The 18271-nt window shown below is 33.1% G+C and overlaps 1 protein-coding gene across 1 annotated transcript; it reads left to right on the plus strand.

Annotated features, from left to right (window-relative positions):
- The first annotated feature begins 227 nt into the window (after positions 1-227).
- On the plus strand, positions 228-17573 carry LOC114130954 (protein piccolo-like). Its single transcript, XM_027996056.2, has 2 exons — positions 228-490; positions 12123-17573. Exon 2 carries the CDS (start codon positions 12136-12138, stop codon positions 16744-16746), a length of 4611 nt encoding a protein of 1536 aa, XP_027851857.2. The 5' UTR covers positions 228-490; positions 12123-12135; the 3' UTR covers positions 16747-17573.
- The last annotated feature ends 698 nt before the right edge of the window (positions 17574-18271 follow it).

Below are 18271 nucleotides of genomic sequence, written 5' to 3' on the forward strand. Positions count from 1 at the left end.
TGAAAAAAGGGCTGGTTTTTTTCCATACCTTAGCAGGTGGAAAACGTGTTGTTTACTGCCGACGACGTCGCGACCTTGGTGCCACCAATGCCAACGACACGCGCGCTCACACCCGCCGCCGAAGCCGTCGCGTCTCTTCACTTTTCCTTTCGGCGGCCGATCACCGAGCGGACCTCTCACCACCCCACCGGCGGACGTTCTTCCCGCCGACTCTACCGACACGGGCGACGCGACCACCGACGCCACTGCCGCCGAACACTTCCAAAACGCGTTCTCCCGTGTCCCGCGACGGTCATTCCGCGCGCAATCGTCTCAATACGCTCGCGTACTTCCGCCGTGCGAGTTGTTCGTCGTCGGTCATCCGTCCGCATAAGAAAATTTCCATTCGAAAAACAACGACGTCATAATAATATTGTCGTTTCAAAGCACGCGCCCGCGTATAGACATACACCCGACGACCGTCATCGAAGACCTGCCCCGAGTGTATTTCGTGAGTATTCGTAATTTTGATTATATTTTAACTATACATAGGTATAATTGTACAGGATAAATAATTAATATTATCTATATATTATAATATGCATCATCGGAACAAATCTCACTATTTCTACGCACACCGTATATACGAGCGATTTGACGTAATATTTAACTCGACTATCGATAGTAATCTGCAAACTGTACACTCAAAGTCATCGATATATAGTATAGTTTGTTCAAATAATATTGTGCGATCTTGTATCATAAAACTGTAATTTTCTCTTGAAATTCATACGTATTTAAAAATATTGTTTTTTTTCTCTTTCATTAATCATCATAACAACATAAAGTCTTGAAAAAAAATATTCTCTAGATCATACTTTAGTCATTTAAACTTTAAAAAAATACTTGCAAACTAATTAACTATTAACTACTCGTATATTATTTCGACACTTTATATTAATTATTTGTAAAAATACTCAAAAATATATTTTGCTTCGGAATATATGAGACTAAAAATGTATTTTATTATACATAACTTATTAAATTATAGAGATCAAAATAGTTAAAAATATAATTTCATTTAAGAACGTTAATTTATAAATTTATGTTATATGATAAAATAATCACCTTAATTAAAGTTGAAATGCTATACTATAAAGCTTCGGGAAATACACTATTCTTGAATTTTTCATGTAAGGGTGTTATGTTGGGGAAGGGGGTTGAAAATGCACGATTATTTCTCAACTATATAGAATACATTTCTCAATTTTAAATGTCTATATGAACACGTTTTAAGTTGGTCACTCGTACAAGAAACGACATTTTTGTTATTTTCTCGTTGTAGGTACGTTTTTATATATAGGTATATATCGGTATATGTTATAGCAGGCTGGTTCAGTAGTTATATGATAATAGAAACGCTTACAGACCGCCAGACCGGATTAAATATTAATCTATATAATGCATCCTACCACCTGTTAACAATTGCATGTAGTGATCCCCGACGATTTATTTTCTCTGCTACAACCCAGATTCTGTTATTATAAAGCGAGAAAAAAAGGTATACTTGTAGCTGTGTATTCACTGTAGTATAATATATATTTATATAATACTACGTACCTACTCGTACATAATGTTTTATGTTTCAACAATCAGCTGTTACAACCCTCAAAATTAAATATATAGTGAGAACAGGTATATTTTCTACAACACAGCTAAGAGATGTTTAGGATGGATAAATTATATACTTATATACGTTATACATTCGCTATATTAAAGTGTACTCTTTACATCCTGTGTATATTACACCCATATCGCCTACATCCCTTAGTATTCATAACGTGTCTCAAATGAAATATTTTATTTTATTATTTCGGTTATAAAGCATTATATATTATTATATATATGTGAATGCATGGAGATTTTGATTTTGTCTATAATGTATTTTCATTTATTCTGTATTTTTAAGCGTTTAAAATATTTGAAAATGTTTATGTTATTGTAGTAGGTCTATTAGGTTCATAACAATTTATTCAAAGTATACTTAAAGCTAATTAAAAGTAGTTTTAAACTTATTATATATGAAACTATATTAATATAAACTTTATATATTGCTTGGATTTCTTAGTAAGTCTACCCCTATTATAATATACATTACTATATATTTTTATTTATACAATTATTGTATAAAGTTCATTGCACAATGTACATGCAACAATTTTCAAAATGTGTTTTATTTTATTGTATAATGTGTTTTGCATCTTTCATAATTTCAAATAGTGAAAGATCACTTAATGTTTGATTTCATTTAACCTCACTTTTTAAGATCGCATTTTTGTCACGTGAGTTTACACTGTTTACGGTTATATTTTATTATATTTAATTTTTATAACGACCCCGGGGTTTTGTCATTGTTATTTTTAACACGCTTATACCTTGACCCGGGTGCAGCCTTTAATCCTAAAAACGTGTGAAATAGTTTTCCATTGTAGTTTTGTTTAATACTTAAATATACAGAAGCTTATAGTTTATAATATAAACATTAGACAAATTCACATGACCTTTCGCAGAGTCCAAATATATGCATGAAAACTCGTAGCAATGAACTAATTCGAAAACAACTACAGATAAATAATTTTTAAGAACGAAGCGGGCGTTAAAATCTCTTGTTGAGATCGAACAAATAACAGTATAATATTATTATTTTTCTCTATTATGCGCACATTATTTAAAAATAATATACTACGGTCTACGACTCACAGTATTCAAAGAATGTGATTACGTATAGTAAGTTATCGTCTTTGACGTTAAAAGCGATGGTTATGATATAACAATAATCAGTGGACATTATATATGTATATATATAATTAACGTGTGAAATAATAAGTATGTTCATGATTATGCGATATATCACGTCGTAGTTATGGTCATTGTTGCAATGCGTGTGTTCTCTTATTCCTTTTCCGTTTTTGACGTTTTGGTCACACAGCGGGACAGGATTACTTTTTTTTCTTTACATAACCATATCCATATGTACCTACGTTTTTTACATTGTGTTTTGATATCGCGTAGGTAGATACACGTAGTTTTTGTAATGAAATCATAAACTGTAGGTATACCTATATATTATGTTCCTATATATAAACGCAATACGCTGGACTGGATAGTCGGATAGGACCGAGACGAATGACGTTTAAAAGGAAACAAAAATTTGCGATGTCTTCGCATGTTGCGCAAGTCGTATACGATCACTCGGTCGGCAGATGATTTTTTCTTTATCATTTCATAATCGGTGAGCCCAACAACGGATATGAAATCATAATTCCAATTTTTTATTAACGCTTTGATGCGTATTTTAATCGAAAATTTTCATTTGTCAATAACATTATTGCTTTCACGCAGTTTATAAGTTCCGGCGCTATCGTGTTGTACTATAGGCCCATTGATTATAATATTATTATTTTTATTATTATTTATAATAGAGTTTTTTTTTATGTTGATCGTGTTCTGTGCACTTGTCGAATAAAATAGTTTTAAATCGTTTTCAATTAATTTTGACGTCTCTAATATTCCAACTATTATATTTTATATATTTACATAACAAAATATTAAATAACCAGAATCATTATATATATTATTATAGTATATTATGTTTAATGTTAATGTAATATAGTTATTAGTTATACCTATTTTAGAATTTTAATTGATTATAGTACGTCAATATATTATTATATTGTGTCAAAAATTTAAAATACATGAATTGACGATTTACAATAATGATTAAAAATAATAAAGTTACTTTGAACTAAATTTGGTACACTATTTTGTATATATTATATATAAATATATAACACTATTATTCTTATTATATCAATGCCTATACTACTTATAATTTATTGTATAATATATCAACTTCAGCTTGATCGAACAAATTTTCGTAATTTTTAAATCAGTCAATATAGAGTGAGACATAAGTTACTATATATTATAGTGTTTTATACATATTACACATATATTATATTGTTACATTTTACTCGATTTCGACACGTGTAGTCTAGACTTCAGATTTATGCTTGACTTTTACAACTACTAAGAAATATATTTGTATCAATAACGATTCTTATTATAAAGTATATTGCTTACATATGTATGAATATTATGTTTGAGAGTTAATTTGTTTTAAAATAATAAATATTTTGAATGAAAATATTTTCATTTGGTCACGTGCAGTTATACATATTTGTACAAATGTATGAATTGTTACAGTATAATAATTATGTAATAGATATCCCTACAAATACCTACATATAATGGCTGTTTAACTCACAAATATAAATGTTAATTTTGTATTTAACTATTTCAATGAATTGCTATTTACGTAGTATAAAACAAATTTTCAAAACGTGCAACATGCATAGTTATAATATAATAATACATAAAAAAGAATAACGAATAGGTATTACCTTTCAAAAAATCAAGTATTAAAAGTGTACTGAAATTTCTAAAATTGTATACTAACAAAATCGACTGTAAAATGTAAAATATATATCTAAAGGTCAAATAATATATTATCTATATGTAATACTATAATTTACTGTTTATATGAACCGTAATTAAATTAAATAAGCTATTCTATTATTATTCCTGTACTCAAAATTAATTTGTTCCATTAGATTTATTTCATACTTTTTTTTTCATGGCGATTTAATAAGAAGTAGATTTATAGTTTATTATATTTTAATGTGTATGTATGTAATATAGATACTGCAATGTTGCAAACTCGCGCATGATCCTTTTTTCCCTGAAAATTCGTTGTGGATCATTAATTCATTTCAATTTTTATACATTAACTAACGGCACATTGCTTATACTAGATACATTCATATCAATGAAAATACAATATAAATATATAAAAATCCGATAGTCTTTGTCAGCATAGGTACCTACTATAGTGGGCGTCACTAATTGTCGTGGATTTCAGACGTTTGCAGGGTTTGAATAATGTATATTTTCTGTTACCATTATCTGATAGATTTTTGGACTTAAATGAACTTGTATTTACAGGCATGATTTTATTATTTAATATTTATTTCATTATTTGTCAATAATCATAAATTAAATTCTGTCTAAATTTGTTCGATTCAATACTCAAACAAATAGTACAACATTTTCTTAGGTCTATGATTTTACACTGAAACTTTTATCTAATTATCATATAACTCATCGATTTTTAACGTGACGTTTGATAATATTATGTCACTACGTCATCTCATACGTGTAATACTACGAACAATAGTGGTGTTCTTGAATAAATTATTTACTAATTATTGATGAATGAACTAAAAACAGAAAAACCAACAAGTTATGTCGTTTCATATTGCAGTGTAGGTACGTAGCTGTGCGCATCAATAAGCATTGTACAGAATTAGTTGAAAGAACTATATCGATTTCATACAGCACACCTATATTTACTCAATATTGAATGAGTTTCGATGACCATGAAAACAAACTCGAAAAAAAAATTAATAACTTAATACTTTTGTCATGTCCCAGCCGCTGAATAATCGTCACCGCCTTTAGTCTTCGTGACACTAATTTCTGATGCGCGATCATAATAATATAGTCAGAAACACAATCATACGGCGTACGCGCATTCCGTAATATATTTTATTACACGAATTAACATCAAGTTATTCATTATCGCTCTCATCGGACGAAGGTAAAATGCTGCTGCAGGTTCAACGCACTCAGCTTTCACTATACTATATACGTAGATATAGGTACATCGAATGCACCAAAAATACATATTTTATACTATATTATAAAACGTATAAGCCACGATATCAGCCCTGTGTAGCATTAGCTATCAGTTTTCGAGCATTGCCGTTCGTACCAAACTCACGTCGGCCGCGATAATGATACTTACGATAATGATCAGTAGGTATATATATTATCTACAAATTTGAATGCGAGTATAAAATTACATTGTGACGATATATCCATATAACCATTATATAAATATAGGTACGCTGAGTATATCCAAAAACCACGACAATAAATGAACACCTAATTGAAAACAAATACATTAGGTACCGTCGTCTGTCAACGTGAAAATGGAAAACTTTCGCTTTGACTCGAAGGTCGGCGAGATTTCTAGAGGACGGCCAGTCATTGCGTCGGGATATAGTTGCTGCTGCTGCTGTTGCTGCAGTAGCAATAATAATGAAAGCGGGTGTGCGCGAGCGCGCGTCTATTCTATTTGGACGGAAATGATTATTATTTTTTTCCGTGTATATATAGATATACTTTTATAACGTCTACTAGATATGTCAAAAATTGATAAAATGATAAACGAGGATTTGCTGGGAAAAATAAAAGTAATATTTCTATTCATCGGTTTTGTCATGATCATGTAGACGAGAAATCTCTTTAGTGAAAAAAAATAATAAACTGTAGGAATATACCTATCGATAATATCATCTGTCATTGCAACACATCGAGGTCTGAGAAAACATTATATTATTATTTAGTTTTTAATTAAAAATTAACATTTAAAATATTATCCTGCAATCGCTTATTTTATACACAATAAATGAAATAATAGTTTTCCTATAGACTGCGGTGTTGAAATATACAAAATATACTAATAGATAGTATTTATTTATGTTAAAACGATATTAGCTGTGAACAACAATAATACCTAACTTGTCAAAATTTTATTCATAAATACATTGAAATGACTGCAACTAAAGCAAAATAATGTGTACAATTTTCAAACGAAATGACTCATCGTTTAATGGTAACATTATTGTTGCTAATATATCTGCACAGTTTATAATGCAATAATCATGCGATCGCGTACTGCATACCAATTAATTAATTAATTATATAGAACGTAAATAAATAATTAATTTGTTCGAGTCAACGAGATAATATAAGGTATATTGGTCCCGGAAATAGTTTTAAAGGAAAAAACTCTGTTCCTGAATAAATACGTAGATTTATGTATACACTATACAGCCCGTTTTTTCGTTAAGTCATTTGAGCGGAGGCGAAATTACAACAGTGTACCCACGGCGGAATAGCTGCATCAGGCCGTACCTATTATTTTATTTTCCATATAATTTCTCGTGAAAAGTTATATAATATTATATTATACAGATTATGTGTCACTAAATTATGAGTGTGATTTGTCACTCGATGGGTGCACAAGGACGCCGCCGTTCGGATGAGAATATTCTGTTATGATAAATTAGTTTTCCTATATATGTAAACGCGCGTGTGATATAATCATATATTGTAGTCATCGCGTTTCGACTTATGCATTAAAATCATTTTCTTAAATTTTAAATGTATTTAAAGCTTATACACAGTAACGAGCGGTCTAATTTATGTTTTTAATATTCAACGAAGTGAGCAGTAGACATACCTATAATTTATAAGCGTATTTCGACCATTTATTGTTCAGTAGGTAGGTACCTACACTATTGTAATGATTTTTTTTACCGTCTAGTGAAAACCGAAACGAATAAGATCAAAGATTTTGTAAACGTTTTTTAAATATTAAAAAAAAAACATATTTAAAACGTTATATATGAACATAAACATTGCATTGTACTAGCTATTGTAGGTATACACGCTGAACCAATATAGAACATACTTATTGTATTGTGAGTTCAAGTTGTACATTCAAGTATATTATGTATTTATATATAACAATCGTAAGACGATATGTTTGTTATTTTTAATGTTTATAGTTTTCCTGAATATTTGGTTTCGATTTCTTTTGTGGTTAACGATGCGTATATAAAAACAAACTTTCATTATGCGATGAATAAAATATAATATTATAAATTGCTCATTGAACCATCGAAATCTGGCGTTAAAGTCAGAAAGTTTAAAACGCGTTGAATACTCGGAAACTGAGACACTACCTACGTAGTGTGATACACATACACTCCTTTCCACGCCTTTACATCGTGTCCGCGTTCCAAAGAACAAACCATTCTTTTTCAAGTACTTATTCGAAAGATTTCACTGTTACGTTTCGTTAAATATGTAATTTAATCATCGAGTGCAAATATTTACACTATAACCAGTAAAAACTTTATATTAAATTATTTTATCGTTCAAACATTCCAAACCAAATTATAATTGCGATAATTATAATACTATTTTAAAACGTAAATTCTTTCACGATTCAACAACATTTATAATGACTCGTATTCGTTAAACGCAATGATTGTTTCGAAATCGTTTAGAGAATATTATAATAACTATCAAAAGTTAAGCGGCGATGTTTAAACAAACAACATTCCTAAACTTAGCGTTCACTAATAATGGACACACGAATTATTACCTATGCCTTGTATTCGATCAGCCGATTTTCTCCCATACCTAATCGTTAATAATTATTACAGTACTAAAGCATAATATTTCGAAAAACAATCGTTAAGCCTAACGCGTAATGACGATGACAATGGTCATTATTAATATTATTCTCGTGGACATATAGTGGATGTCGCGATTTTATAGGGGAAATGTGTGCGCGGCGTTAAAGCCACAGAAGAACGATCGGATTTCCAAAAAAGAAATTATACGACTGATCCCGTTACTGTATCGGTTTTACCCGGCTCGGATCAAAATCCGGGAACTATCGTCGATTGCGCAATATACCTACGCCTCTACCTACGCGCGTTAGGCGCGATCGCATTACTACCTATGTCATTATTATTATTATTATTATTCGAATTCCATTCTACGAAGACCGCTTTCGTTTTCGTTCGCATTCTCCTCCGTATCACGGCGAATATCGTCGTTTGACCGGTCGGTCGTAAACGAATCGCGCGAATCGAATTTTTTTTTTCGCCAACAAAACTCGACGCGTTGCCATAATAGAGTCGGCCGGACAGGAAGCAGCCGCGGCCGCCGATCACGTATCGCGTGTGCGTTCTACAACCGTTATAATATATTATTGTCGTACGGCGTATATATTATTTTAATTAAAATATCGTCTCGTCCCCCCGTCGGCGGTACGTATATGACTGCCGCAACAAGTTCACTTTCTACGAGCGACACACACGCCGACCGTAAAAATATTATAATAATAATAAAATGCTGATTTCGCCTGGCGAACGAGCGCGCGGTCAAGTGCGTGGCCGTCGCCGGGACGGGTATTTTACGAAGTATGAGGAACCGTCTGACGGCGGTATACGGTTTGTTGACTTTGAAAAAGTTGAAAATTACGTTTAATAGCGATTATTAAAAACGGTGTGTATAATATAATTGCCCGACTGCATATTATCGTCTTTGCAACTCCAGCGCACATGTAGAACGGCACAATATTCGTGTACGCGCGATGCACGCTTTTGCCTGCAAAGACTATAATAATAGTATTATAATGGTTTCGTTTTTATTTCTCTTTTCGTTCTGAGATTTTAAAGTTTCCAATCATTTCTAGTGTCCGTATCAATTATTATAAAGTAATGTTCGTTGAATGCAAAACGTCTGAATATAAAGATAAATTATTAAATTATAGGAACCATTTCGATATAATATTATAATATCATAGTAGATAATATATTACTTTAGTGATTATTGAGTTTTTATGTTCATTTCGTCTTTGAAAATTTGCGATATAAAATTGTAGTGATTGTCATCATTTAGGTATATTATATAAATTTAATATTCAAATTAAGCGATAAACGTTCGTTTGTCTATGCACAGTTTCGTTTTTTCTCTCTCTTTCTGTACACACACACACATATATATAAATAAATAGATATTTTACCGGATAACTTGCCACGGTCACCGTAAATGTATTTACACCAACGAGTTATCGAATCCGTCCATTAAGCTAACTTTAAGTAGTGATTACTAATGAATAATGATTAATACGAGAACTATCGGTCGACAAAAACAACATAAAGAAGTGGTTGAACGGAAAAATATTAATCGAGATTTTCAAACTGCAGTAAAAACCTACCAGTTTGGATTTGTAAATGATTGCCTGTTATTTGTTCTTCGTCTACGCACGCTACGACCATTTTTGTGTCATCGTTTCTTTATTCCATACGAACGTTCGGTGTACTTACTCAAGTAAATAATTATATAATTCAAGTGGAAAAACAAATAACTAGAAAAACGCGTGCACAGAGGTCAGACATAATCGTTATACCTATGGCTTTAATGTCAAAATAATGTATTGGTGTGATCCAATGTCAAACACTCGTACTTCTGACGTTTTCTATCCTGGGACGGGCATACGCGTAATCGAACAAAATAAAAAGCACCACATTAATGTTATTATACAGTCGACAGTTCTTATCGACCATCGTGAGTCAATAAACGATGTATTCAACTGTTTTATAAAAATAACGTACGAAATCACGCACAATTTATGTAATTTACTCGTACTTGTGACACTCATCACTCATGTATGAAATATTTCTTGATAATAGTTATTTTCATTAATTCATTATAAAACTAGGTTCGCGTTCATTAAGTTAACACTACTACTACAGCTGGTTACCATTGCTCGGGTATGTAGGTATAAGTACTGGGATAGTGACTACCGTGGATTAGGTATCTCGTAATTATGTGCTGTGCTATACACGCGTGTTTAAAATACGTTTATCTTATAATATTGCAATTAATAACCGACAGACTGACACTTATTTTGTAATTATAACGAATTAGAAACGTCATACGAGTGTACCTATTGTACAGTTGAATGTATTTCTGGATAATTAAAGATGAACAACCGTTTAAAAATAAAATACCTATTCATAAAAGTGGCAGTAGTGTTCGTTATTAATTTATTATCTTATACCAAGATTATACCTACCGATAATGGATAACTTCTGAAAAAGTAATTTTTAACTTAACTTATAATATAATTACTTTAAACATTTGTTACTCAACTTATAGTTACTCAAATTCATTTATATTTTAAAATTAACTTTGATCTGAATGAACTAATTTACTTTATCGAATAATTTAATTTTTACTAGTTACAAAAATATATTTACTTTCCCAGCTTTGATAATAACCAACTTACTTATACTTATTTTGGGATTATGACGGATTGGAAACATCATACGACTACGTGTATACAACTATACAAGTACAATATACCAGTTGAATATTTTTTTAAAAAATTAAAAGTGAATAACCGTTTATAATAATATAATGTATACAACCCAAGTAAGACAAAAACTTTAAGATTTTCGTTGTATTTCCTAAATTGTTTGCATGACAATCGTATGCTACATATATATATGTTTTTACGATACAACCATAATAAGTACATCCTCCGTGAAATTAATTATTACTCTACTTATACATAGCAGGTACGCTATTTATTGTACGCATGATTAAACGTGTAGATTTATGTTATAAAATGAAATAGTTTTTTTTTTTACTTTTCACCGAACAAAAAAATTAATCAATTTTTCAACTGTGTTATGTCATAAATAAAAAATAATATTGATGTAAACTGCGTGTTGGTTTTGTTTTTGTTACGAGATATTGAACGTCGCATACCTCGTGTTTTATAACGCAAACGTCATACATAAAGGTACATTGTAGCATGTCATTGATTCGAAATATGTGTGTTGAAAATGACTTTGACGGTGTCCTTCTAGAACTCAGAAAAAATGTTTATAATATTATATTTTAAGTTTCGGACAATTTACTCATAATTTAATTTGAATGTGACCTGATATACGTATTAGTGCAATCCAAATAGTTCCGGTGTGACAATTATCATATTATAAAATGTCTGCACGATCAGTTTCAGGTGATATATCGACATTAATAATATAATATTTATTACGCAACCACCGTGGCGTAATAGATAACTAAGTGATCAATAATGAATATATCTAGATGATAATGCCATAATCCATTAGATTTTTTTTATCTGTTCTATATTATTTAAATTATTGCTTATTTTAAAAAAGGAAGTTAAAAAAATTTGTTTAGCGTGTACGTAATTTTCAAACTATTATACAGATATTCTCAGATTCGATAATATTATTTTTATTTATATTTATTTATTTGGACCATATTTAAATGCAGTGATATTATAATGTTAAATATTTATTAAATCAAATAAAATAAATAATGAATATTTTTTACAGGTCCCAATAAACCATGAAAGGGTGGAGATTGGTCGTGCTTCTCTGCACGGCCTTGTTGAGTGAACCAGTACGACCACAAAACAAATGGAGTCGACCTGAGACTGCTGCAAAACGTGTTGATGATTGGATACCTATAACGGCAGCATGTCCGTCGTGTCAAAAGAATTTGGAATCTAGTGACGAAGCAGGTGGTGTTGATGAAGTCGGACGTCTATTAAATCCACCGGCCGCACCATCCGGACGTGCATTTAATTTTAATACTAAGCAAAACAATTTCAACCGAGCTCCGGCTGGTGAACCGTACGAAATCACTACACCGGCGGCAACGTCAGCTCAGTTCTTCAGCCAACAACAGCCACCAAAAATACCACAACCTGTGCACTTCCCGGTACCATTTTTTGGCCAACAGAACCCGTTCCAAGGTAGATTTCAAGGGCTACCCAATTTCCAGCCACAGTTCACGTTCTTACCCCAACAACAAATTCAACCTGTACCAAAGGAAAACAAAGTGACATTCCCTGAATCACCATTCATTCAGCAACAAAACAAAGGGTCAGTTCAACTCGTGTACGTTCCTATTGAAGCTCTACAGAGGCAAAAACCCAGGTTGCAAGCCGATAGGCCGATACCGCAACAGTCACAAATTGAAACTAAGACGCAATCGCCGTTCGAGACTGGCAAACTAAAATTCCAAAGACCACCGCAACCGTTTGAACCACAGTTCCCAATTCCTCAACAATTTGAACAGCAATCCAATCGTTTTGCACCACCTCCACCACCACCGTCATTTGAACAGAATACTGGCCGTTTCCCACCACCATCACAGTTATTTGAACAAGGTAAACCAAGTTTCCAAAATCAACTGAAGGAACAACGTCCAGAGTTTTTGCCTCAAAACGAACAGCCAGCCGGTCCTCAATCATTTCAGTTTGTCGAAGATGCAAGAAACCCACCTTCCAACTTTTTTCAATTTCACGATAATAGATTCCAAAAGCCATCTTTCGAAGATAAACCAAAAGAAGTAAAACCACAAGGACAACAAACGTTTACACCCAATAGTGACGAATCTAGACAAGAGTCAACCCAAAATTTCGTTTCAAACTTTGATGGAAATCGTCCAAGACAGGGACCACCGCCACCACCACAAAATTTCCAATCAAATTTCGAAGAAACAAGACCTAGACAAGAACCACGCCCACAAGGTGCCCAACCTAATTTCCAAGAAACAAGATTAAAGCAAGAACTGCCACCGACCAATTTTGTCCCCAAATTTGAAGAACCAAAATTAGAACCTCAACAACAGTTTGTTCCTAATTTTCAAGAAACAACAAGGCCGAGACAAGAACAATCAACACCACCACAATTCATTCCCAAATTTGAGGAACCAAAATTAGAACCACAACAACAATTTGTACCTAATTTCCAAGAAACTAGGCCGGGACAAGAATTACCACCACCGCCACAGTTCGTTCCCAAATTTGAAGAAGCAAAATTACAATCTCAACCACAATTTATTCCCAATTTCCAAGAAAATAGACCAAGACAAGAATTACCACCACCGCCACAATTCGTACCCAAGTTTGAAGAACCAAAATTAGAACCTCAACAGCAATTTGTTCCAAACTTCCAAGAAATTCCACAGCAAGTAACAGCGCAACAAACATTCACTCCTAATTTCGAGTCTCTAAGGCCAAAACCAGAAGTTCAACAAAACGTTGTTCCTAATTTCCAAGAAACGAGGCCTAAACAAGAACCACAAGCACCTTTTGTACCAAAATTTGAAGAAGTAAAACAAATATCAAAACCAAAAGTTCAACTATCGCAACCTTCGACATTAGCACCTCAACTGTCATTTAATTCACCAAGTCAGACAGAAAAAGTAATACAAACATCGTCGACGCCATATCCACCACCTCATCAACCACCACTTTCTGTTTATATGGAAAAACGATTGGATAACAAGATAAACGAAGTACTAACTATACTTAAGGATGCAAAAACTATACCAGTATTAGATACAATTGGTAACCGTTCACCCAAAGTGTTCGTCGGACCATCCGATCTCGATGCACCCAGAGGTTATGTTAAATTTGCATTGCCTTATTTGTCGTCTCTCGATATAACTAAAATTGATTCAATGGTCGATCGTTTACCATTTTTCGTCGCTCCACTTAATTTCAAACCTCCACCAGGTTACGCAAAAATCCCATTCCCACCACCACATATAGGATCTGTTGTTGTGTCTTCCAAGTCACCAGTTGTTTCTTCTTCTACTGAATTCAATCCATTCAAACTCACGTCCCAATTGCCAACTGAGGTGAATTCTTTACAACCATCTGTATCCAGCACCACTCAACGAGGAACCGAAAGAGCTCAACCAAGCACTGATGTCACACCCACTACACCAAAACGAAATCGACAAAGAAAACCATTGCATAGGGGTTCATTGACTAGTTTTAGCACGACTACTCCCTTAAATGATATCACCGAACGGCAAAAAGATCAATTTACAACACCTGCAGAATTACAAAAGTTGCCAGAAATTTCGACTCCAGTGAACGATAAACAACAATTTTTGGAGAGTACACCAACGTCCATTCGACAGAAGTTTTCACGAAAACCGGTAGAACAACAACAGACAGTTTTTGAAACCACACAATCACCTGTGTTTGAAAATACACAGAAACAACAGTTTGAAAACACACAGCAACAACAGTTTGAAAGCTCACAGCAACAACAGTTTAATAACATTCAGCAACAGCAGTTTGACAATACACAGCAACAGCAGCAGTTTGATAACATACCGTCACAACAATTTTTCGCAGATCAACAAGTTCCACAAAACCAACAAAACTATTTGGACACTCTCAACTCGTGGCCTCAGCAAGAACAACAACAGTTTTTCAATAACCAACAACCAAGCCAACAGCCGTTCTTTGAAAATAATCAACAACTTTTAGATAATCCTACTCAGACTACTCAAGAGCAAATTTCAAGTAATCCTCAATCATTAAATGATCTAAACAATCCAGAAAGAAATCAGCAACAGTTTATTTCTAGCTCTACTGAAAAACAGATTTATAAAAACTTTCAACAAGTACAACCACTTTCTCAGTACCAAGTAGGTAATAACTTTTTAAATCAACAACAGTCGTCTACGGAACAAGTTCAATCGGCATCCAATCCTCCACAAACCATATCTGAAGAACCTCTGACGGTAGCGACATTATCCCCCACAGACACGCCAAAACTTAGACAGCGCTTGTCGTATTACGATAAATTACAGTCGACATCGACCCAAGTACCAGTTGAAGTACCAAGTACTCAAAATATCATTGAATCCAGTGAAAAACCCAAAGAACGAACGAAGTTGAGGCCAAGGCAGAGATTAACTACGACGAAAAGACCCACGACCGAGTCTTCAAGCGCTTCAGAAGAAGTGTCCGAGCAGACAGCAGAAACATCGACCCAAAGGTATAATCCTCTGAAAAGACGTCGCCCAGTAACAACTACGACAACTACTGAAACGATTGAAACTACGAGAAATCCTTTGAGGTCTAGAACGACACAAGCTAGTAGATCAGAGTTCGTGCGATCGAGATCTAGCAGGAGACCAACCACCACACCGACTACAACAACCACGACGACTACAGAAGCCGCTCCTGTGCAACAGTTCCAAGAAGAAGTACAGCCGACCGTTCAACAAGATGAACAGAAGAAAATCGAAGAAGCCGCGTCATTCTGGAATGAACCAGTAACCGTACAGCAGAGTCATGGTTACGAGTTAGATACAAGGTACACGCAAGCGCCTTCCGGTCCAGACAGCAAGTTTAGTAGTGGAGAACCACCAGCGGACGAAGACTTATCAAAGGAAAAACACTATCACAACAGTAGTAATGACAAAAAAGCCCATGACCCGAACGTTGAGAAGAAAACACCAGGCCGTCGAGGCCATTGGGTCAGGGTACGAGTAAAGAAGCCACAAGACAACCTGGACACAGCTGAGTCACAAAACTCTTTAGGCCCCATTGCAGCGAACGCCATTCATGACTTAGTGACAAAACCGACCACTGAGCTCGGAGTCTCATCAACTTCCGCTCCGGAAAAACTATCTACGACCACAACTACTACCACAGTTGCACCGACAACCATAACCGCGTCCGTGACAACTGACAATAGCCAAAAGCAATTTTCGATGACTACCGTTTCTGATAACGCAGAAGTGGTGATGACGACAACGGAAGAAGAACGTCCGGCCGAAACTACTCAGACTCCAGAAGCGTCTCCACCTGTGGCCAAATATCCGGACGACGAACAAGACGAGGCATTCCAACGGAACTTGGCTGATATGCTGGCCAAATTCATCAGTGGTGGTGGTGACGAACCTCGGGCTGATACCGCAACGGTGTCTACGGCAGCTGAAGATTCGACAGTTGATTTAGTTGCTGAGACAGAGTCAACGGATCCAACCGTCGTCACCGCAGCCGCGGTCACGGAACTGCCTATCGCACCGGTCACGTCCACCACGACCAAGGTATCTATGGAGACTGAAATATGCTATAAGGGTAGGTGCGTGAAGAGCAAAAAGAACAAACAGATAACCGATCTGGTGTCTGAGCCATGAATATTATAATAATATAAAATACATTTTAAATATCATGTAATATGTACACGCGTATCTTAAGGTTATAATAATAATTAAAAGAATATGTGAGACGAAGATGCTTGCTTATAGCAGGCGTCGGTAAATATCGAGTATAGTAAGAACAGAGTAAATAATAATAAAAAAATTATTGCTCTTACATTCGCCTCCGAGTCTACACATAAAACCAAAGATACAAATGGGATACAAATCTGTGCCAACGTCTAGAAAAAAATATTTTGTACATATTATTTTTATACATATATATTATTATACTTTAGTCACATTTATATAATTTATTAGTTACGTGTATGCGTTGAACAAACATTTATTTATATAAACCTATCGAATGCGTCTACTTTTGTCTGTTTCACTTATGAAACTCATTTTATACAACTTAAAACATATTTTATTTAATTATTTTTATTTTGTAATTGTATATAAACATGTTTTTCTTATTAAATATTTATTTGGTAAGTGAACCGTTTGCTCTGTCATAAAAATACATAATGTATGTATTATGTTTGCATTAAGACATTGTAAATTGTATGTGTATTGAATTTAATTGTAACATCATTATCATATAATTTGATTATATAATTATTAATGTTAAGCATAATATTATGTATATTATGTATAGGAACGTAACTACATAAGAATTTTTTCTGAAATCAATAAACATCGGAAAAAGGAACTCTTCAGTCGAGAAATGCCTTAGCTTTATAATTTATATGTAATTCGAATATTATTATATTTTTACTGTGTACACTGTAAAACATGTATGATTAAATTAATTTTCTATAAAAATATGTATTAATTTTTATGTTATTTATTTTAAACATAATTTTCTCATTTTGATACCTAGGTACATACTATCGCTTGGTTTTAACGATTTTTTGTGTCCGATGATCACAATACATAGGTATTCATGAAATAAGTATACATAATAACTTATTTATTAACCTATAACAAAACATTGGTCAATATAATACAGTAGAATATAAATTGACTATTTATAAAATTTAAACTTTATCAATAATTTATGATGTATCATATACCTAATTATGATTTATATATTATGTTTACATTTTAAGAGTTTAAAACAAAATATTAAAATCAAAGACAATTTATTTGATTGCAAAAAACATAATTAGTTAACAAGAAATAATTATATATTATTTAAACGTTCATAATAGTAATGAATTGTGTCTCCATAGCAACTCATGGCATTACTATATCCTAATGTACAACAAAATTATAATTAACTATATAATTAAATAGTTATATTATATTTTTCACGGGTTCTTCATAGTGACTAATGATATTAATATAACAACGGAAATTAATCTAAAAAAAAGTCTTACGAATTTCAGATAAATTCGAATTGAAAGACCAAAAGACATCATATTCACTTCAAACGACACAAAAAAAAAATATATATTAAAATATCCATGATTAATTGGTACACATTTGGGATGTATATTTTTAAACATTTAAATGTAAGTAT

The sequence above is a fragment of the Aphis gossypii genome, chromosome 2 (assembly GCF_020184175.1).
Source record: "Aphis gossypii isolate Hap1 chromosome 2, ASM2018417v2, whole genome shotgun sequence".
Classification (NCBI taxonomy): domain Eukaryota; kingdom Metazoa; phylum Arthropoda; class Insecta; order Hemiptera; family Aphididae; genus Aphis; species Aphis gossypii.